This window comes from Euwallacea fornicatus, chromosome 1, assembly GCF_040115645.1.
Source record: "Euwallacea fornicatus isolate EFF26 chromosome 1, ASM4011564v1, whole genome shotgun sequence".
Taxonomy (NCBI): domain Eukaryota; kingdom Metazoa; phylum Arthropoda; class Insecta; order Coleoptera; family Curculionidae; genus Euwallacea; species Euwallacea fornicatus.
Genome location: NC_089541.1, coordinates 3,178,873 through 3,201,090, shown reverse-complemented (window position 1 = coordinate 3,201,090; position 22,218 = coordinate 3,178,873). Strand labels below are relative to the sequence as shown.

At 34.8% G+C, this 22,218-nt stretch overlaps 7 protein-coding genes across 10 annotated transcripts; 4 read left to right on the top strand and 3 right to left on the bottom strand.

Moving 5' to 3' along the window:
* The first annotated feature begins 120 nt into the window (after positions 1-120).
* On the top strand, positions 121-1,006 carry mRpL48 (mitochondrial ribosomal protein L48). The gene is made up of 3 exons (XM_066290075.1): positions 121-351; positions 406-666; positions 721-1,006. The coding sequence occupies exons 1-3, from the start codon at positions 253-255 to the stop codon at positions 886-888; spliced, it is 528 nt and encodes a 175-aa protein (XP_066146172.1). The 5' UTR covers positions 121-252; the 3' UTR covers positions 889-1,006.
* Positions 894-5,127, bottom strand: Mtmr6 (Myotubularin related protein 6). Of its 2 annotated transcripts, none has more exons than XM_066290009.1 (12): positions 4,944-5,127; positions 4,741-4,854; positions 4,372-4,686; positions 4,062-4,322; positions 3,357-3,489; positions 3,069-3,301; positions 2,767-3,017; positions 2,583-2,711; positions 2,402-2,528; positions 2,190-2,352; positions 1,939-2,102; positions 894-1,877 (listed from the first exon to the last, which is right to left on the bottom strand). In XM_066290009.1, the coding sequence occupies exons 1-12, from the start codon at positions 4,965-4,967 to the stop codon at positions 1,737-1,739; spliced, it is 2,055 nt and encodes a 684-aa protein (XP_066146106.1). In that variant the 5' UTR covers positions 4,968-5,127; the 3' UTR covers positions 894-1,736. The 2 variants fall into 2 exon arrangements, with proteins under 2 accessions (XP_066146106.1, XP_066146115.1); XM_066290018.1 differs by having other exon boundaries at positions 1,939-2,087.
* Positions 5,128-5,241: 114 nt separating this feature from the next.
* On the top strand, positions 5,242-11,461 carry mRpL19 (mitochondrial ribosomal protein L19). Of its 2 annotated transcripts, XM_066281309.1 has the most exons (6): positions 5,242-5,451; positions 5,503-5,634; positions 10,647-10,780; positions 10,836-10,995; positions 11,048-11,225; positions 11,283-11,461. In XM_066281309.1, exons 1-6 carry the CDS (start codon positions 5,355-5,357, stop codon positions 11,410-11,412), a joined length of 831 nt encoding a protein of 276 aa, XP_066137406.1. In that variant the 5' UTR covers positions 5,242-5,354; the 3' UTR covers positions 11,413-11,461. The 2 variants fall into 2 exon arrangements, with proteins under 2 accessions (XP_066137406.1, XP_066159332.1); XM_066303235.1 differs by having other exon boundaries at positions 5,242-5,634.
* Dna2 (DNA replication helicase/nuclease 2) lies at positions 5,791-10,470 on the top strand. Its single transcript, XM_066302914.1, has 2 exons — positions 5,791-8,042; positions 8,399-10,470. Exons 1-2 carry the CDS (start codon positions 6,063-6,065, stop codon positions 10,319-10,321), a joined length of 3,903 nt encoding a protein of 1,300 aa, XP_066159011.1. The 5' UTR covers positions 5,791-6,062; the 3' UTR covers positions 10,322-10,470.
* An 86-nt stretch (positions 11,462-11,547) lies between the features above and the next one.
* yem (yemanuclein) lies at positions 11,548-18,881 on the bottom strand. 2 transcript variants are annotated; one of them, XM_066303039.1, is made up of 9 exons: positions 18,607-18,881; positions 15,129-15,248; positions 14,783-15,076; positions 14,653-14,727; positions 14,438-14,603; positions 14,057-14,378; positions 13,769-14,008; positions 13,142-13,225; positions 11,548-13,093 (listed from the first exon to the last, which is right to left on the bottom strand). In XM_066303039.1, the coding sequence occupies exons 1-9, from the start codon at positions 18,772-18,774 to the stop codon at positions 12,340-12,342; spliced, it is 2,223 nt and encodes a 740-aa protein (XP_066159136.1). In that variant the 5' UTR covers positions 18,775-18,881; the 3' UTR covers positions 11,548-12,339. The 2 variants fall into 2 exon arrangements, with proteins under 2 accessions (XP_066159136.1, XP_066159215.1); XM_066303118.1 differs by lacking the exon at positions 18,607-18,881 and adding an exon at positions 18,228-18,490.
* Positions 18,882-19,421: 540 nt separating this feature from the next.
* Positions 19,422-20,274, top strand: Tim8 (translocase of inner membrane 8). The gene is made up of 2 exons (XM_066293148.1): positions 19,422-19,652; positions 19,972-20,274. The coding sequence occupies exons 1-2, from the start codon at positions 19,539-19,541 to the stop codon at positions 20,140-20,142; spliced, it is 285 nt and encodes a 94-aa protein (XP_066149245.1). The 5' UTR covers positions 19,422-19,538; the 3' UTR covers positions 20,143-20,274.
* On the bottom strand, positions 20,194-21,191 carry LOC136345021 (uncharacterized). The gene is made up of 4 exons (XM_066293036.1): positions 20,968-21,191; positions 20,730-20,917; positions 20,491-20,672; positions 20,194-20,436 (listed from the first exon to the last, which is right to left on the bottom strand). The coding sequence occupies exons 1-4, from the start codon at positions 21,142-21,144 to the stop codon at positions 20,297-20,299; spliced, it is 687 nt and encodes a 228-aa protein (XP_066149133.1). The 5' UTR covers positions 21,145-21,191; the 3' UTR covers positions 20,194-20,296.
* Between the last annotated feature and the right edge of the window lie 1,027 nt (positions 21,192-22,218).

Here is a 22,218-nt window from a genome sequence, read left to right as displayed (position 1 = left end):
ATCCACGTCCTGTTCAATGAGATCTAGAATATTCTCTAACACTTAAATCAAATTTATCCCCATTTTGTTTAATCGATACTAGTGGAAAACGAATTCAATGCTTCATATAAACCTAATAAAATATTAAATTACTTTCCGAGCAACGTTCTGTAGCATAACCACACTTTTTCTCTAAACTTTATTATTAATCAAATAATCATACTTAAATAAATAAAAGCATTAAACTGATTTAATTGAATTTAAAACAGAATCATGAACGTCTTTCGTAGGTCCCTCAAACGAAACTTCATAAAATCCCTCTTAAATAATAGAAATTACAGTGGGTCTCTTTATGAACCTGATTACTTAGAGGTGAAGATTTTAACCCGTTCCCCTATAAAGTCTAACTAAAATTAATTCTTCAAGGGAATGAAATCCAAAATACCATTATATGACACTTTAAATATTCAGCTAAGAGGTTACGACTTTCCAGTGTTAGAAAGCTACCAAAAATATTTGCACAATATCATCAAAAACATGGACATTGAGGTTGAGGATGCTTGGGCTTGTCCAGCACAGGACCTGCAAGTATCTACCTATAAACCTCAAAGTGAGATTGTGAATGCACAGTACAAATTACAGCTCTTTAATAGGACTATTCAAATAACAGATTTGACAACCCTCCAAGTTTGTTTGTCCAATCATTGTTCATAAAGTACTTGTATATAATTAAATTTTTAGCTGCCAATATTGTTTAGAGTAATAGAAGCCACTTTGCCTGTAGGAGTTACTATGAATGTAGTGAATCACGAAGAATTCCATGAAGAGGAGAGATATGTGCCTGATAGTGAACTTAATAAATTAAAGGATGAATTGGAGCAAATGGGGGGGCCTTCAAAGAAAAAATAACAATATTTGGAGTGTGCTGCTTTGTATATTAAAGAGAGAAAGATCACAATGTATAGTTTTTTGTAAGCTAATTAAGACTAGGAAAGAATTTATAATACAATAAATACTATAATAATTTGTTTCATACTACCTACAGGAAAAGCCCCTAAAATGAGTGAGAAAATTCTCCCGTATTTCTCAAAATAATGTGGAAAAGTTTTAATAAAGTGTACATTTGAAGTCTTTTAATTTGGAAATACCTCTAAAGATATCAAAATAATACCTTCACGGAGGTTTTTTATAGTATAAATTTGCAAGACCATCTACTAATCGACGACTTTATCAAGCTCATCAAAGAAACTTACAACAACCACAAATTTGAGTCGCCCTGTATAAATGGTGTGTCTGAGGTTTAGTCAGGAAATTTTAACAGTAGAATTGAAGAGTAATTAAACTTGCACATATATTCAACTATGCCACAATAAATAAAACCCCAACCATATTTAATGTATACACAATATTATTCCTACGGTGTTCAATCTCATGAATATGAACCAGTGAATGACGAGTTAATTAACTCAAAAAAGAATCTTAATGGTTTGTAAATCTAAGTGGGATCAACTAAATGAGACTTAGTTAACCGAATTATGATATCACAGAATAAAAGGAAGTTCTTGTATGCACCTAAAGGTTGGCTACAGCTGCTGTATCATTTGCAAAATACTTGGTGTGCTATAAAACTGAGACAGGGCTCCATTTTCTTCTCACTATTGTACGCGCTACAGATTAAAATTTAATCTAAAGGTCTAATATTTTAATACTTTGATTTATACTCAATATTTATTTAACGGTGAGTCAAGCGCGACCATTTAAATGTCTAAAGAATTTCCTAAAGCATCGAAACAAGGTTTGCACACAGGAACTAACTTTTGCGTGTTATGTCCAGGCAATGTGACTTGCTTAGTAATGCATCGCACGCAAAAGATATCTCCGCATTTCCTGCAATGATTCTGAAATCATTAGAAACATTGTATAGTTTTGCTATAAAAACAATTTGATTATGTACATTACCTTTTTGCTGAGATGGTCAAATGCAGAAGAACAACTACATTCAGTAGTATTTCTCATAGCTTTCCAATCTACTGCCACAGATTCCAGTTCCTTGGACAATTCGTCCATTTTCGGAAGGTCATTTTTGCCGCCTCCACTTAATGTTTCACCTAGATGTTTCTCAGCTAGTTTAATAAGCAATTTTTATATAGTTAATAACAGCAAATGAATTAACTCAAAGAATATTTGAGCATTTTTTTTTAATGACTAACTTTTTAAAGGATGATCGTGATCCGCATTCTTAAGTTCTTTATTCGCTTTCTCATAAAGCAGTTTATTATCCAAGTGGACGTTATCACACAGCAGCTCCTTATTGGGCTTTGACTTTTTTTTCTCCATTGTCTTGGATATCAGATTCTTCACAGACGTTATGCGCTGGAAAATATTATTAAAACACAACTATCCGCCTTAGTTCAAAAAATACCTTTGCCAGATATTTAACATGATCGTCTAGAGAAAAAGAGTGATCAGAAGTAGCCAAAAGCAATTCTGCAACAGGTTCCCTTGGGTGAACTCCGCTTTCGAACCTGTAGTACATTCCCCTCCAAAATCTATGAAGTTAAAATCTTAGTATTTTCCGATCAAACCCTCATAAAAACACCTACCTTATATTTTGCGGTATTAATTGAGGAGATAAAACCCTAGGGGTCTCGTTAGGGTCATACAAAGGATTCAGATATTCGTCTAAATGATTCGCCATAAAACCCCAGAGGGAATAGGTTCGTTCAGACAGCCTAAGGAACATACTTTTTATCAGCAAAAATAATCATTATCAAAGTCTTATAATACCTCAAATCCACTCTATCTTTCTCACAATTGCCCACAAAAGTGCCATACTGACAAGAATGAACATGGTCATGAATTGTAAGCAGGAAATTTTCATTGAATTGAAAGGTGCATGGGAATTGCTGCATCAGCTGCCAAGTGGCATCCAAAAGCTGAGTGAAAACAGGAGAGATCTCTTTGCTCTCAGTCTGGATATGTCCACATCTATCTGAGAATTTGTGGCCGAACGCCAGCCAATCTTTTTCTATTAATGCCTTTTAAATGCATAATATAGAAACCCTTAATCCAGATCAGACAAATATTACCTGATAACCAGAAATAGAGCGGTAGTACGGGTCCAAAATTAATGTCGCTATTGAGCAGACTTGAGCGGTCCTGTCCCAACCATCTGAGCAATGCACTACAACACTAATGCCTTCTTCTAGAGCCTCAGCTATAAACAGTGAGGTGTCAAGAATGGATTTGATATGTCTGACCCAACCACTTGACTCTAAACCACTTAAGAAACTATTCATTGTAGGGTTTTTTTGCTCACATGCTGCAATTGTTGATATTTGAGAAAGTGTAGTTCTTGAAAAATTAAGTGAACTTACTTTCAACAACCTTGAGCAAACTATTTCTCATTACATGGATATTTTCCACTCCCAGAAAATGGAATTTTATGTTTTCATAAAAGGCCTCGTTTTCGTAGCCTTTTCCTGCAGCTCTATTCGCCATTGCATTAATCTGAGTAAAAGCATATGTTTACTAGGCTTATAACAGTGCAGAAATATTGATAAAAAATCATATAGAAATATGGCGAATTTTGATTAAGCTTTAACTGGAATGATGAAATGATAAATATTTATTTTAAATATCTGAAAAATCTTAATAGTTGGGAGCAATGAAAGTCAACTATACTCTTTCTTATTGACAGTTAGTACATTTTACTGTGGTTGTTGTTATTGGATCTATATTGACGTTAATGGGAAAAGTTTATTGGGCCAATTTTGACTCCAGTAAACCCTGAGTGCCACTATTTTTGGCATTAATAATACAATAGAATTTTTTTTTTTTAATTATTATGGGGGATGAATTGTATTTTTTAATTTGCTCCTGTATATTTTTTGCTTAAATCCTTTTGTATTGACTTCTTTGACTTTAACAGTAAAACAGTAACAAAAACTTTTTCTTTTTTTAATGTGTGCATTTTTTAAAACATTTTATATACAGTCATATATCATAAATCAATTTATTTTTTTTTAAGTAATATTTTTGTCACTATGTGTCTGATTTCTAGGAGTGAATATTTGTATTACCTTAGGTCTGGTATCAACCACATACATAAATGTAGCATTTGGGTTGGTTCTCAATACATGATTCAACATTTTCTCATCCTCAACACACCTGGCACTAAACCCTGATAAAGGTTGACTGCACCGACTTATACTAGCTTTATTATGGTGCAAATAAGACAACACTGGCAGCCTCCCTTTGGAGCGGAAGCCTGAACTCCCCCTAAGAGTGGTTTTTGTGGCTGAAGCTGGGACATAGAGGTATCCAGGATAAGTGTCACATAACTACAATGATTTCATGAATATATATTTGATATTAACACATAACTCTTACCTCATAATCTTCATTTAATTTAGTTAATGCCCACTGATCATTTGGAACCCCCATTCTTTGATACTCAGACTGCAAATCAAAGAAATTCCAGCCAACATTTTTTGGTATTTCATCTGAAGTGTAAGTAAAGCAATACAGATCCTCAATGTTGCTTGGTTGTGAAAGTTGCTGTAGAGTTACATATATATCATGACAATCTCTTTCTTTAGGGATTACAAATGTTACTGATAGAAACGTTTTAGTTCTTATCAAGAGAGGCGAGCCTGTAGTTGTTAAGGGGAGCTTTTCAAGGCTGGCTATATGCATGTGCGGTACCTAATTAAAGTGAATATATTAAAAAAGTTTTACGCTTGGTACCTCAGCTATTACCCATGTCTCTTTTTTGGCTTCTGGATCAACAAATATTAAATGAGTTGCAGTCAAATAGAGTGTTCCTTGGGAGGAGGTTTTTGAATATCTATCCAGCATACGCACATTTTCAACCTGACACCGGAGAAATGAATATTTTAGTGAAAATTAAATATAATTTTACGTGGGAAAGCTGTTCTAGTTTTTTAATCTTTCACAATTACCTTGGGAGTATGAATTAACTCCATCTCTCTGTCAAATAAACGGAGCAGCGGAAAAGGGAGTTTTGGTACTAATTTTTGCAGTATTTTGATAAATATTTTTTGAATTAATTAATAAATAAATTTTAATTTATTTATAAACAAACCTAAACCACGTCTAGGGATAAACCTTAAAATGTCACTATGTTCTGACGTTTTAATTAAGAAAACGTCATTTAAAACTTACATGTAGAAAGAAAACCATATGAAATCAGCATTGCCAAATTTATACTACTGACATATACTGACATACATAAAAAAAAAACGAGCTAGACTTTACTACAACATAACCTCAATATCAAAATTCTTTTTAGAAGGTTTCATTTAAGTTGCGTTTAATTTCAATATAAAAGTCAAATTTCGTACTCAAATGAAATGTTCTCCTTAATCTGCATAACCAGATGTTTAAATAAAGTCTCAGAGGCATCAAAATCTTTAGCAGCCCTTTATAGCCAAGCCCTCCCAGTTTCAAGTGAGAAGTCCCCAAAAAACAGCAAGGATAATCCTCAGAAGCAAGTTCTAGACTTCAGGCATGTATATCCAGAGTTTTTGCCAGATCCTAAATTAGAATTCCGAAATAAACTACGGGAGAGATTGGAGAGGGCTGACATGGTGGCTCGTAGAACCCAGATTAATATTCCTGAGTTTTATGTTGGTAAGCAGGAATTTAAATAAAGCAAGTCTTTAGAATATTTGCATATTCAATATTTGGGTAATAATCTTAAAACTTTTTTTAGTATATTATTAATTTCCTGAATTTTTTGCTGAATGCTTTTGTTAGATATTTTTTTCTTTTCGTTTGTATTTATTTAAATGTGAGAAATAATAAGTATTATTGATTATTAATAATTAGATAATCAATCAAAATAAAAGTTGAATTTGGTTTGTAGACAATTGTAATAATCTTGCATTCAATTGATGTAAATCCTCCCTCTTAATTTAGGTGGAGTTTTGCAAAATATGGCAACATTGTTTATGTTATGTATAGTAACGGCGGCAAATTTGACAAATAAACGGTCCTAACCTCAATTTTCAATTAAAGTTCTCAAAAACTAAAAATTTTGAGCGAATCGTTTTTTTAACATGAGAAAAGGATCTGCCAAACGCAAAAGTGCTCAAGGATGTATGAAAATCTCTTCTTTTTTCACATCCCAGTCCGATTTATCTTCAACTCCAGTATTACTCTCCGAACCCGATGATTCTCCAGTTGCAGCAAAGCAAAAAATCGAATATATTGAAGAAAAATCCATAAGTTTACTGCAGGGTAAGACTGAAAAACGGAAACAAGGAGCTCCTTCTAGTATGAGCCCCCCAAAGAAAAAGATTGACGTTAAATCAACTCCGTCACCTCAGCCATCAATGAATGGAATAACCATTAATAGCACTATTGTTTTTAGTGCCAAAATGTTGCCTTCAACTAGTGGGGGAACACCCTTAAAGAATCGGTCACTTATTAGTGTTAAAACTCCTGAAAAATTACTCAATTCCAAGGCTCTGGATCAACTCTTAAGTCCTGTACAAGATAGGAGAGATATTTCTCATAGTTCTCCTGTAAGAAACACAAAAACTGCCAGCAGCAGTTGGAAATCTAGTGGAAATAAAAGCAGCCCTGAAAAAGCAAGAAGAACTCCAAAGAAATTGTTTGAAAGATCTCCAAAGAATTTAAATGAGTTTAATGTAGAAGTTTTAAAGAATTTTGTTACACTTACTCCCACAAAGAAGGAAATTAATATTGAAGGAGAAGCAACACAAATTCAAGAACTAAATGAAAAAACTCCTGTCAAGAATACGTTGAGTGATTCACTCATATTATCAACATCAAAAGTGAAAACTAGATTAGATTTTAGTAGCTCCAGACCCTCTTCATCAACAAATTCATCAACAATAATTATGTCTCAAAAAGAAAATCATGATACAAGCAATATAGACTTGGATGTTTTTGAAGACAGTTGGGATGCAGATTGCATTGATCAAATTAATTATAACTTAGACTTGTCCACATCACAACATTGCAAAATTGTAGCATTAACTCACAGAACTAATGAGATAATTATAACCATAAAATCTACATTTTCTGAGGAACAAGCAATTTGTTCTTTGCAGGGTTTCTGGCTGCACTGCAAGCTATGTATTAACGACACTGTTCGCCTTATAGCAATTAAATATGAAGGAAATTGGCTGATCAACAACAATTTTGGATATATAGTTTTTGAACCAGATCTACTAATATCTACTACCTCTGTGGTTGGCTCAGTTTTTTGCAAAAGACTTGCAGTTTTTAAAGAGAAATTCCATGGCTTTGATCCAACAAACAAATTCATGATTATTGGAAAAATGGTTCATTCATTGTTGCAGGAGGTTTTAAAGTGCAAATTGTATGATATCAAAGATGTTAAACGATGTGCTCTAAATATTCTCAACAAACCTGAATATGTTAGGCAAATATATGAGACTGGAGAGTCTATAGGATTTATTTCAGAGGAATTTCTTAATTATGTTCCAAAAGTGGCAGATTTTGTCAATGTTTACGTGAGTCAAAAAAACAATGTGAAGACTTATAAGAATGATAACTGGAAAGGAACTATTACTGCAATTGAAGATATTGAGGAAAATATTTGGTGCCCTGACCTTGGAATTAAAGGCAAAGTAGATATAAGTGTGAAAAGTGGCTTAACTTTAATGCCTCTGGAAGTAAAAACTGGACGTGCCAGTGTCTCTCTAGAACATCGAGGACAAGTATTGCTCTATATAATGATGATGTCCAAATTAGGCTACCAAGTGTCCTCTGGACTACTCCTATACCTCAAAGAGGGGATTTTGAAGGAAATTCCAGCATCAGAAATTGAGAAGAGAGACTTGATACTGCTGCGCAATGAATTGACTTATTACTTGTCAAAAGTTCCCAAAGTAGTGTCCTTAAAAGAAGGTAAATATTTGGAACCACCAGAAGTTCCTGAAGTGATTGATCATCCAAGTTGCAGCAGATGTTCATATAGTGCAGTTTGTATGGCTTATTCTAAATTTTCAAATGAAGATATTGAATCCAAAATGTCTCTAAGACAGGTAAGTAAAAAAGATGTTTAGCTTAAAAAAGGGGTAAACTGCTGATTGCAACGTGGTTGAAATGGAAAAGAAATTACAAGAAAGTTTAAAACATACCATAATATTTTAGTCATCTGGACTAATTCTAACAAGATCATTTTAAACATTTTTGAAAAGGGAAAAACAGGAAAATATCAGAAATTTGAGGCCCCAGTTGAATCTAAATTGAAATCACTGTAATGGAAAAATTCAGACTTCAGAAAAATGATTTTCAGCAATTTTGTATTAAGCAGCTTGCTTACCCCCGGACTTAAAAATACATCATATTTCTTAACAGTTTACATCTTCTATTATCATTGATTAATACTATTTTCCAGGTTCACAACAATTTAAGCAGGTTTATAACTTCAGCTCATATTGACTACTTCATGCACTGGGTTTCTCTACTCTCCCTTGAAATGCCTAATCGAAGTGGCATTAAAGACTTGAGAACTATCTACACCATGTCTCCAGAAGAGCGAAAAAGCAAAGGAAAATGTTTAATTAATCTTTCTATATCTCAAATTTGTGAACAATCAGAAAATGGAATTTTTTTAACAACCTTCAGCTCTGAAAATAGTGCTATACACGATAATTTTTTGCTTAGTGGTTTGACTACAAACTCCTATGTTGTTATAAGTGTTCGAACTCGACCCGCAGTAGCCTCAGGCTTCATTTCAAACATATCTTTGGACTCTATATCTGTATCTTTAGATAGAAATCTTAACAGCAAATTCAAAAAGGAAACCTTCTTTATAGACTCTTATGATTCCACTATATTCTTGACGTTCAACCTATCAAGTCTAGCCTTAATATTGGATACCACAGAATATTCAAATCAATTGCGAAGCATTGTGATTGACAAGCAGCCTACTACGTTTCAGCCTAAATTACCGAAAGTTTTAGCAGATAAAGCAAAACCGATTTTGAAACGTCTTAATAGAGTTCAGCAAAGAGCAGTTTTGAAGGCTATAGCTGCCAATGAGTATTTCTTGATAAAAGGCATGCCTGGGACTGGAAAAACTGCCACAATAGTTGCTCTCATACAAGTTTTATTAGAATTAAACCAGAGCGTTCTTATAACCAGTCACACGCACTCTGCAGTGGATACTGTGTGTTTGAAGCTTATAACTTTTGGAGTTAAATTCATGCGTTTGGGCAGCGAAGCCAAAATGAATGTGCAAATAAGAAATTATTCTGAAAATTTCCTTACTAAAGACTGTCATAGCGCTGAAGCTTTAGCAGCGGTTTATAATAACGTTCAAGTGATGGCAGTAACGTGTTTAGGGTCATCCCATGCGGCCCTTTCTAAGAGAATGATGGATGTCTGCATAGTGGATGAAAGCACACAAGTGCTGCAATGCTCAGTCTTTAGACCTCTACATTCCTGTAAAAAGTTCATTTTAATTGGAGATCCAGATCAACTCCCTGCGATAGTCCGGGATAAAACTGCTATTGAACTAGGGATGACTGAGAGCTTATTTGAGCGTTTGGATAGTGAAGAATGCCGAGTTTCTCTTAATTTAAACTACCGCATGAATGAATCTATAACGGCCCTAGCGAATGCTCTTACTTATAACGGAGAACTAGAAATTGGGGCTGAAAGAATTGCACAGGCCACCGTAAACATCCCACGATTTGTGCTAATCACTAAATCGTGTCCGAACTGGATTGTAAGAGCTTTAAGCCCGAAACTAGAAAACGCTGTTCAGTTTGTTGATACAGGTCCAGTTTGGAATTTAACTAATACAGTTTCCTGGGCTTTGGCCGAAAATCTCAGTGAGGAAAACCATTCAATGAACAATCAAAACATCTATGAAGCCGCAATAATCCATAGTTTAGTCTCTTCATTAGTGAAACAAGGGAAAGTCCCCCCCGAACAAATAGGAGTTATCGCCACCTATAACGTGCAAGTGTCCCTCCTCAGTCATTTACTAAAATTGTCAGATGTGGATGTTAATACCGTAGACCAGTTTCAAGGCAAAGACAAGGAAATTATTATATACTCTTGCTCGAAATCGAAAGATCTCCGTACGGAATGGATCGACAATAAGTTTGATTTAACCGAAGATAAAAGGAGGCTCAACGTGGCTATCACAAGGGCCAAACATAAGCTCATTATAGTGGGAGATTTACAAACTTTGCAGAAATATTCCACCTTTAAGAAGATTAAAGATATTTTAGAGAAGAACGTTATTAGGTTGAGGGAGGATGAAAGGTTCGAGTGGGAGAGTCTTCTTGATTTAAAACCTTTAGTTTAGTTTTTATTAAACAGCTTAAAAGAGTACATATTAAAAATGGTACATTTCATGGTATATTTCATTTTTCTCTTTTCAAGTGATACTGCCTTTGAGTTTTTGAAATTATTTTTGTAATTAACATATAATAAATAATTATTTATATTTTAAAACCCTTTTTACTCTGGATGATCCTATGTATACATATGTTCCTGTAATTTTTAGTAATATATAATAATTGTTTTTTTTTAATTATTTCGAGGTGACGATCACACGCAAGTTCCCATCTTCAAGCTTTTTTTGTCGAGTTTTCAAACGATTTTTCAATACAAACCTCACTTTCTTTCAGGCTCCATTCTGGCCGTAACGTCCTCTGACCGTCACACCCCTGGCAAAACCCACAGATTTGTAGGAATTTGCATAAAACGAGAAGGTTGCGGCCTTCGAGCTACATTTATCTTAAGAAATATTATTGACCATCAGGTACTGTCCTGTGTACTCTAACCTAAATTTCTTGTCTTGACCCGTTTATATCCAGGGAGTCGAAATTCTGTATGATATGTACGATCCGACGTTACACAAAGTTGAAGTATTGAGACTAGAAAAACGCCTTGATGCAGAGCTTTTATATCTCAGAGATGCTTTGCCAGAGTACAGTACTTTTGATGTTAACATGGACGCAGAACTTTTACCTGAAGGTATATATAATATTAACTCAAACAAAACCTTGTTTTTGAAGTTTATTTTTAGGAGCTCAAGTACCAATAAATACCATCAGGGTAAAACTGAAACCTAGACCGTGGTTGGAGAGATGGGAAAGGCAACATTTGAAGGGGTTGCAGGATTTGCATTTACCAGAAAAGTTTTATGAACGTGCAAAAGAATTGGATAAACCTTGGGAGAAATATGATTTAATGAAAGAGTACATGTAAGTTAAGTTTTATATAGTTTTTTGAACATGGTTTCTAATTTTTTTTTATCACAGGAAAACCATCCCTGAAGAAGAACAGTTGGAAATATTCGGGGAAGTTCAATCTAAGCTTCACAATTTGGAAGTGCAGAGGAAGAAGATGAAGCGGAAGCGAGTTTTTGTTAAGCCCAGCAAATTAGCGTAGATTTATATGAATTTGTATTAAGTAAAAAGAGTTACAACATTTTAAAGTATTATTTGTGCCTTTTTAAAATCACATTAGACCATTTTGACAATATCTGCTCTTAATTTAAGAAATAGGAAAATTGAAACAATGAAATGCAATCCATTCTTTAATGTACAATGGCAAATAAATATACTATAAGGGAATGGGAATACTTATATACAATTTCCGATATTAATTTACAACGCAAAACTTCGTAAATTCAAGTAGTGCTTGTAAAGGCAGTAGCACGTTTGTATTATTTACAATGGGGAAAGGACTATACAAAATTAAGGTATACCTATACAAAAATCACATTTTTCTCAATAAATTGAGGATAATCGTTTAATAAAAAATGTGATCAGAACAAAGAAACGACAAGTTCGTTCGACAATCGTTTGGAAATTCGATAACAACATTTCAACCAAATAATTCTTTTAATTTTTTTAATAAGAAGACTACAAAATGATGGGTATTTCATTCACGGTAGGCGAAGTAAGTGGCCAAAATCGAACTTTTGCTTTTAGCACAACCAAAAAAGATGGTCAAAAACTGTTAATCACTCCACTAGATTTATCTTCAAGAAATATATTAAGAGTGCTTTAATCGTTTTTTATTTTCTTTGATAGGTATCTAAATTTTCTACATACACTTCGAATTTTGCCCACTCATTTTTGTTTTGCCCCAACACAGCCTCGAAATCGATAATTTTAGCCTGATCGAGGTCGTAATTGTTTTCGAAAAGATTGTCTTAAACCCTTCAAAACCTCGACTCTCATTTAGAAAAAATAAAAGCCGACAAACATAACAAAAAATTAAAACCGAATTGGTCTTTCAATATTAAAAAAATCCGGTGATTGACCAATCGTCTTTATTAAACAGAATTTTTGAGCAAACAAGAATTCAAATTCACTGCTTTTTATAGCTATTATTGAACTTACTGATCTCTGCCGCCGTATGCGTAGCAGCTAGCTGCTTTTGAAACTCGTTGGGGTTCCATATATCCGTCCTGTCACACCCTTGATTATAGCTTTTACTATAGGTTATGACTGACGTTCCCGAATTGGACGCTTCAGATTTCGGCTCCGACCTCTTCTGAAGCGCTAGCAGACTTTCAATAGTCCTCTGCACGTCCTCTTGTATATCAGATTTTTTCGGAAACGGCTCAAATTTACTGTTTTCAATTACCGATTTTTTCACGGGCATTTCAGTGAGATCGATTACTTGGCTTATCACAGGCTCTTTGCTTTTCGAACTTAAAACTATCACCCCATTGTCTTTTTTATTGTAAGAGGATTGTTTTTCCACCCTCTCGGGACTCTCTATGATGACGTCATGCGGCTCGCTTTTCGCGACACTGCAGCTCCCCAATTTTTCAGTCAAATTAATTGGAGTGAAGGTCACATTTGAGTTAACGATAGTGGAAGACGGCGGCAGCTTTTGCGAATGCTGTTTGATTACCGCGGATTTTGGATCGGGAGTTTTAATCGCCAAAGAGGAGCAAAATTTCCCGAGCACCGCCATTGACATCCAGCCTTCAGGCCACAGAGTGAGGACTTGCTTTTTCAGGTAATCGGTTAACAGGTCTTCTAGTTCGTTTTTGGATCTGCCTTCATGTAGAAAACAGCGCTTTTTAAAGTTCACTACGTCTCGAATCATACGCCTAAACAGTGTTCCGTTAGAGTTTCTAAATACCTTTGTATCTACTTACTTCATTTCTTCATGTAGCGGAAACCTTCGCCTCGGTGCCTTCAAGTTTTTTAGTTCATCATTGTTGGCAGCTTCTTGGGAGAATCTAAGTGAAAAGTTTTAATATATAATGGACAAAAGTAAGTAGAGGCGCAACGTTATATATGAGTAACATAAAACTATCTTCTTTGAGAAAAATAAACTGTTGGATAAAACGAACTAAATAACTGCGTTTCCTCTATTTGGCTCCAATTTATACAGTAATTACTGAGCCTCATATATTCCATTTGTACATTTACCAGTTTATCATAATTTTGCTATTTTGTCTAGATTACATGTGAACTCTACTCCGCCATTTCGTCACAACTTCAATTTGAACTATCATATTTTTAGCTGCAAATGAAGTTCAACATTCTTTATTTCAAAAATATATATTCCTATTGCGCCACAAATTTGTTACTGTGCACATTCACCACTTCATTACCTTTTTTATTGTACCAATAGATTCAAAAATGATATTACTTATATTACTTAGCCATTTTTTTTGCATTTTACGTTGTAATAACTCATCAATAATTTTCAGATACCCGAAAAGAAAGTCAACAATATAGTGAACATTATCTTAATACTTCGGAAAATTGGCACTTACTTCTTCTCTAATATCCTCTGACATTCCTTCTCGTGGTTAGCTATCAAGGCCGGCATCAACCTTATAATTTGACTCTTCAGACTCCCAATTGTCCTTTGCAGCCTCCTGTTCTCATCCTCTTGGACCAAAGATCTAGCGCGTTTCACTAAGGTTTCTTTCCTACATCGCACAAAGGGGGCTAAATGCTCATAAACTTTAGCCCTGGAAGATCTCCCCAGAACTTTGCATTTTCGCTCCAAACTACAATTTTCCCGATAAGCATAAATCTGAATTATTAGAAAATCTTACTTCAGCAACAGAGTGTTAACATTCCCGCTGAAAAATTTCACTTTCCCCCCATCTTTATGCTCTCTAGAGGCCTTTTTAAGGTTCTCAATAATATCTTGAATGTCTGCAGGCAGATTTTCTGGTAATTTAACTACTTCTTGCGGTTTCCCTGGTTCTAGAATCTCTACAGGTAAGGACAGTTTATTACTGTTGGTGTTTACATCAGCCGTTCCATTTTCTTCTCTCAAATCGTCGTTTCTCGCTATTACCGAATCAATTGCTGCAACAACACTGCTGAGCCTCATGGGTTTCTTGTTTTCTTTAGAAATATCCTTAGTTGGATCTATATTTAATATCAATAATATTAAATGCTATTGAGTTTGGTGACAATTGTAGATTTACCTGCTCCGTTAACAGGATCTTGCCTCTTTTCTCTTAAAAGCTCTTTCACAGTGCTTTTCTGCTGACTTGCTAATTTTCGTTTTTTAATTTGGATTTTTTCGGGACTAAACAGCTTCTGCTTAATAGCTAATTGCATACTTATACTAGGTTTTTCGCCGTTTTGATTCTAAGAATTAGCATTATAATTAAAATTGAACCAGAATTGTTTTTATTACCTTTTGTCCTTCGGCACTTTGGTTACTGTTTCCTCCTCCTCCCACACCTTCTTCTTCACTAGACTCCAACACTCTCTAAAAAAGTCCAAATTTCCGTCAATACTGCCAATAAAATAAACCTCATACTCACCTTTCTCTTAATTCTCTTATTACCCTCCTCTTCTTCACTCTCACTAGAATCTTCACTTCCGGAACTTTCAGACGAAACTCCCGAAGTGGCCTCATCGTCCGTTTTAAATTCTAAAGCTCCGCTGTTAATGTAGAACCCTCCCAGCGCAGTAGTGACATTATGAGGTATCATTTCATCATAGCCGTCAGTATTATCAATGAAAGAGTCATTTTCATCGTAACCGGCACCAATATCTGCATAATCGTCTTTACGCCCTTTATGCTTCTTCTTGGCACCTCCCATCATTCCGGAACCCTGAATATTTTAACCGTTTAAAGTTTATAATATTTTTGTTCAGTATATTTACGTATTTTGCTTCCATTTCGAGTGCGATACGTCGTACATCGTCATCGTTGTCCTCGTCGAAGGGATCCAGCCCATTTGAAAGGGTTTCCAAGGGTTCTTTGGCATTTTCTTTCGGTTTTTTCTGCAACAAAAACTTGATAGGTATCTCAAAAACGGCTAGAGCTGGGATATAAAATTGCCAAAAAAAAAATGATACTTGAACATTCTAAATGAGCAAGCAAAATATCACCATATTTTTACATAACTGTTAATTCCTCATATGCAAAAGAAACTCAATTTGTATAAATTTCTAATCTGCCTGTATCCTGTTTTTTACCATACGGGTGGCTATAATTTTACTGTTTCGAGTTACAAATTAAATTTGATAACATTTTTCATATCTTAAGTTAACGATTTGTTTACCAGAGGTTCAGTAATAGTTGTTTATGTACACAGTGCCTCTGCTCTAATGTGAAGCAGAGAGACTTTATTTCATCAACGGCGTAACCTCTTTTTCCGCCCGTAGCATGTTACACTCTTTACGCACGAGTGATGTATTTTTAGTCTTCTACCTACCAGTAGAATAATATAGTTGGCTATTTGATCAAAGGCGCTAATAGTTATTTACGTAATAGGCGAAAAAAGTACTTAGTCTTAACTCACGAGCGTGAAATGTTACGCACGAGCAGCAAGCAAGACGGCAGTCACGTTCGTGCGTTATGAAACTTTCTTCCGTGCTATGTACTCTGTTTTCCCCCCACATACCAAAAGATGAAATGAAACGAGTTTAGCTGGATGGGACTCGAATCCGGGTTAAAGCACGGGAAACTCGACACTACTTTAATTTCATTAATACATCTGCAAATGTTTTGTAACGACCGACTAAGACTGATATTTCCTGATATGTTGTTGAATGTTAACATCTTGTTGCGATTTTGGAGACACGTAGGGCGTAGCTCAATTATTGACATGTTGTCTAATTGGCTCATACAATACTATTTCAATTTGTTACGTTTACTTTCGTAAATGACCCCGGAGAAATAAATTAACAGGCATCATTTTTTACTTTACCGCCCGTTGTTAAAAGCGACGGGTGTTATGGCAATTTTACAATTCATTGCAATGTACGACGGTCTGTAAAAAAATAGCAACGCCCGTTTGTTGTAAGTTCAGTGTTTCCGCTATGAATACTAAGATGTACACTAACAATTTCGATTCGTTTGTACGTAAATAGGTTTGTCCCTTGCTTAATTCCTCAGATGTATCAAAGCCTAAAAGCCTAGACATTTTTCATCAGGTAAATCGAGCAGTCTGCCTACTTTTACTTCACAGATATTAGCTATAATGACAAATTATTACATTACCTTACAACCTGGTCATTTGTCCACTTATTTCAGCTTTGGTGAAATCTCGCAATAAATCATGACCTCTCCTAATACATTCAAAATTAATCTCGCGGGCGAGTGACGCGTTCTCCTCCTTTCGCTAAAAAAAGACCACCGACCACGTGCGTCACAGTCCGTTCTTGTCTCGCTCACGTAACAAACTCGTTTCGTGGGGATCGCGACACGCCCCGGTTTAAATTTATTCGGCCATGCTGCCAAGTATACATGAGAAAAATCAATGGAAATTATGCCAATTATATCAGATTATTATTTAAAAAAACTTCCTGGTAGGCAGTGAATCGTAAACTTAGGGCGTTGATTAAGCAATCTGTTATTTTCTATCACACACATGACTAACAGATGGATTGATGTTAGACATGCCTCGGATATTTCAACGGCTTTACTTTTTTTTAATGTTCATCCTTTAGAGTTTGCATTAGGTTTGGCCATTAAATAGAAAGATTAATGATAAATTTAGTATAATACTCATAACCTTTCATAAAATATAGAGAGTAATCATTAAAAAAAAATCTCTCAATTAAGCTTAAAATTCCAGAGACACATCTTGGAGATGTTTATATGTTATTTATTCTCATTCTCATGTTAGACTATAACTAGGAAAGAACCTCATAAAGGCCTACATTTACGGCTCACCGATTACTGCAATATTTTTTTAATGATCACCGGTTACATTAACACGGTAGGTATGTTTAGTAATTCTTTGTGCCTCGTACAGACAACATTGAGATTTATTCTCGGATTATTAAGTAACATTGGCAATGCCGCATTTATCTTGGGTATCGAAGCTCGGAGTCTCAGGTCTGGACGGCACGAATTTCACCTCCTCGCCGATTTTGTGCTCCTGATAGAAGCGCGCCATTTGATTTCAACAATAATAAAAGAAAATTAGCGGTAACATGTTTTTTTGCGCTAAAAATCAGAGGCATTTTCCCGGAAATGAATTTGTTCTTATAATTTTTCAAAAAATATTATATAGTTTTGATTGCAGTACGGTAGTTCCTTCCAAATCAGCAAGGACGCGGCTATCTAGCGCCTTACCTAAAGCGTGACAAGAGGTTTGTCGTTTGCCTTGATAACTCAAAGTAATGAGAAAAACTATTTATGATGTTGCTGATTTGCAAAAAAAATCTATACGGTTAATAAATATCGCTATTACTTCCCTCAAAGTATATCGGTTACTGCAACTTTATCCATCTCGTCTGTTTTTTTTTACGATTGAATGGATAACACCAAAGTCAGGACGTGGCTTCGATTTAATTAGTATTGTAATTGAACGAAACTAGGTAAATATCGCCATTATATATACAGTAACTTTCTGTCCATCAGAGGTAATGGAAACACGAAACTGTTAAATAGCACAATCAAAATTTTAAGGATAATAATTCTTGCAGACTCCCAGTTTTATGACCACAAGTGACAACGCTAGTTTCCAATATCCAATATCTGTGTGAAGTGCATTACGCGAAAAATCCTAGGAAAATGCCACTTAAAGGAATTATACTCGTGGCAAAAATAAATTCCTTTCAGGGTATCTTTACTGCATATCATACCCAGCAAATATCCGAATGCTTACTAAAAACAGGACCATTACATATACGAAAAAGTGTACGTGACCGACTGGTTGCATGGCTGTAGACACCAAGAAGGGAGCAGCTATTTTAGCAGTTGGGGGCCTTTGGACCGAGCAAAAGGACATAACCACAATCGATATTTACCAGCAAAGCCCTGGACATGTCTTATTGCTTTTTGCAGGAGTCTGTGCCTGGTAAAATGTGCCGGTAGGCAAGTTTGGGACAGGCACGTTCTCCGCAACTTGAAACCCACATGTCGGTCGCACAAAGCAATTTTTTGCTAAATATGCTTCAAATATGGCGTCTAGAATGAAAATCAAATAATTAAAGGCTGCCCTAAATAAGTTTTCGTCGGTATTGGGCATGTGAAGGTCCGAAAACCACTTTGAGGCAACTTTACATGGGAGAGGCACTGGGCGACTTCAAGACGTAACTTCTGGCAAGATATGCAATGACAGCCTTTCGCCTTGCCATTTAGAGCTTCGAATATATTTTAGCAGACCATTTTAAGTCACAAGATTACCTTTGCAGCTGCTAGCTCGTCCTTATAGTGGAATATTGGGCACGTATCTTCATTGGATTCTGGCACTGACACATAAACACGCACAGTTTTGCTGTACTTCTTGCCGCCTTTCTCGCTGCTTTTCTGCGGTTCTAATGTTGTCAGGAGGACACGTTTATTGTCTGACATTGTTCATTACAAAATTTTTAATACAAAAAACAAGGCCCGGCTTCCCTCCAACATGTTTTAAATGCACTGCTCCACTAGCACACGATGGAACCAAACAAGCGAAAGCTATTCAAAGTGATTTTAACTCGTTGCGCAATTCTTTGCGCATGGCATGGCCAGTCAAAACAGGAATTTGACAAACGGCTATTTGCTAGTTTAGTTAAGCTTGGAGAGATGGCAGTAAGATGATTTTAATTATTAATCGGCCATTCATGCAGTTCTTTTAAATTGTGCTCATATATTAGTATTGAATTTGAAAAAAAATGTATTCTGCATAATATGTAGTCAAAATGTACTGAAAAACTGTAATAATTAAATTAATTCTCTAAAATTCACTTTGCGGCATCTATTGTGCCTTACTAAAAGCTCTATAAACTTTAATACATCAGAATTGGAGTCTAATTTAAAATTTGAAATTTCTTTCATGCCGTAATAATATTTAAGCATGTATTTTGATTAAAACGTTATTTTTAAATTAAAATGTGTAATACATAGATAAACGAATTGAAACTTTTCAAAAGTTAGTGTAAAAAGGGTAATAAATTGCAGTTCTAAGTGTTGTTGCTGCTCTCAATAAGTAATTGTGTATCGGACCTGCAATGGGATTGTACTTTGGCAGTTGTTAACCTAAAAATAAAAAAATAAACACGAGAGGTGATTTTGAATTTAATGTTCATATTAAATATCTTTAAAATTATTTCACTCAATAATCTTCACTCTCAGCCATGAGTACAGACTTCGGAGATTCTTCATTTTCTTCCCTCACCGATAAAGTCGGGGACAAGGATTTGCAAGAGTTCTTCATGGTTGAAAAGCAGAAGGCTCAGTTTAATGCACAGGTCAGGTTATATCACCAACCGAACATTTCCCTATTCTTTTTTAATTTCTATTGAGAATATTCTACAAATAAATTTTGTTGTGTTGCTCCACATTAACGCCTTAACTTGTGACTGATTTGAATATTATATAATTGGAAAAACTAGCCAGAGTATCTCTAGCTTATCCTCCTTTTATATAGTTGCATTCCTAAACATAGAGCGTAAATTTAAAATATATTCCTTGGATCAAAATAAGAAAAAAGTTCCAAAAATAAAAAGGCACCAAAAAATTTTTGTCTCTGTGTTCTGTAATGTTTTTCTACCATTTTCTTACTTATAGATCCATGAATTCAATGATTTCTGCTGGGAAAAATGCGTAGATAAGCCGTCCAACAAACTGGACAGCCGGACTGAAATATGCTTGACTAACTGTGTAGACCGCTTTATTGATGTATCTCTACTTATTACAAATAGATTTGCTCAATTGTTACAGAAAAGTGGAGGCATGTAAACTCATTATTTACATAGAAATTAATGCAGTTTGATCAATAAAAATGGAAAATGTTCTTTAAATAATCATTTTTATTGAGTAGTTTAGGTGGGTTTAATAAGTAAGATAATTTTAATAAATGATTTTGTTATTCTTAAGCCTTTTTTTTAAGTGATTAGGATCTGCGGTTTAATTCCGAATTTCTTGAGGAAATTGCTGTAGGCAAGATGGTGATATCTGCACATGATCTGAATGTCTCTTGAGGTCCGCATCCAGCTGCGTATGTACCATCATTACATGGTCCCCAGTTATTTCCTGTGTAGAAAAGATCAAGAAGCATTCTCTTATTTAATAAATAATATATCTTACCAGCAACATAATGCCACCTAAAGACGCATCTATCACAAACAAAATTATCAGGTAGTTTTACTTGAGTTGTAATATTAAATTGTTCAGCAAGAACGTCCTGGTAAAACGATCCATCTGGAAACGTAAGTGGCTCAAAGCACTCTTCAGTTTCTGGCATATTTGGGTTTTGGAGATGACACAAGCTGCAGAAATTAGTCAAATTAAAAATATTGCAAAATAAGGAACATATTTTAACATACTGGAAAGACATATTTCCCAAATGATTGGAAGTGATTCTTATGTCCACATCAATGATACTCCCTTCATAATAGGATTCCACAACTACACCATTACCATAAATGCCTCCATTCTCATTGCTTCGTGGTACTGGATCCCGATAGTCATCTCCACATGGTCCACAAAGTCCTTCATTGATGTTGTATTGAACCTATATAAAAATTTGTTATTGTAAGTAGATTTTTCCGGAATTATACGGACACTGAATCCTCCGCAGAAGAACTCGTTGTCTTCATAACAGTGTGGGACCGAATAATCATCTTTATTGAGTCTCCATCTAGATGCCCGGTTAATAGGACTGAACATGTATCCATGGCTGGATACCTCAGCAATGACTGCAAAGGAAATGAGAAGCAGAATATGGAGTAAATAAACCATAGTGCTAACGAAAATTTTTCTTACTATATTCAGGGTGAAGTAGCCAATTGTGCAGGGTTTTTATAGATGCTTGAAGTTGATATGATCTTAATCTGTAATAATATCATTGTTTTTGGATGTCCCTGAACATGAGCTCAAAAGTTTTACAAGTGCCTATTTTAGAGTAATGATAATGTATATGTTTCATTGTACTTGCAAGTTATTTGAAAATATGTACATCTCTTTAAATTGTGTGAGTAAACATATTTTTAAAGTTTGTCAATGATTTGAAACTTTGTGTAGTGTGTTTATTCTATTAATGGAGAATATCCCAAGACAAATCTAACTCATCACAATTTTTTTCGCATTTTTATCAATAATTTTTTTTTCCATAAGGTTCAAAAATACACATAAAACAAAACAAAAACTATTTGGGTTTAATAATAACAATGCATTGTAACTTGCTATTTTTTGTGTACATGCATCAATGCATCAATTTTTTAAGAACGTAACTTACCACTTTATAAATCGTATCATAGCAAAATTACTTCATATTAATAGAATAACAACAATCTTAACTTGGAATTGGTTATTTTAATTTGAGATTTTTTTTCGGGGAGAAAAGGATATGTTGTACAAATTCCTAGAATCGAATTTCTTGACAATGGTGAATATAAATATTATAATCCATATGACTTTCAGATCAGCACTATCTGACAAGAGTTATTTGAGTCAATAGTAATACATGTACGAGTACTATCTGCCGGAATGCATGTATGGGGCTAATTTCTCCTTGAAAATTTCTCCTAATGTAAATAAAATGGAAAACCTAGGAAACTCATTTTTTTTGTAAGTTGTCACATATTAACTATCAGTCAATAATCTGAAGAGTCGAATTTACTTAATAAAAGTCTTAGAAAACAGAAGAGTCGGATAATTATTGAAGATTTAGTTGTCTGACCCGAGTTTCTTTTCAAACGTTTATTGAAAATCTTAGAGTAAAGAAAACTTGACATTAGAGTTAAAGATCATGTATTCAAGACCCTGCTTCGCATTGGTTATATACCAGGTATACCGGTATGAAGTGAGCGTTAG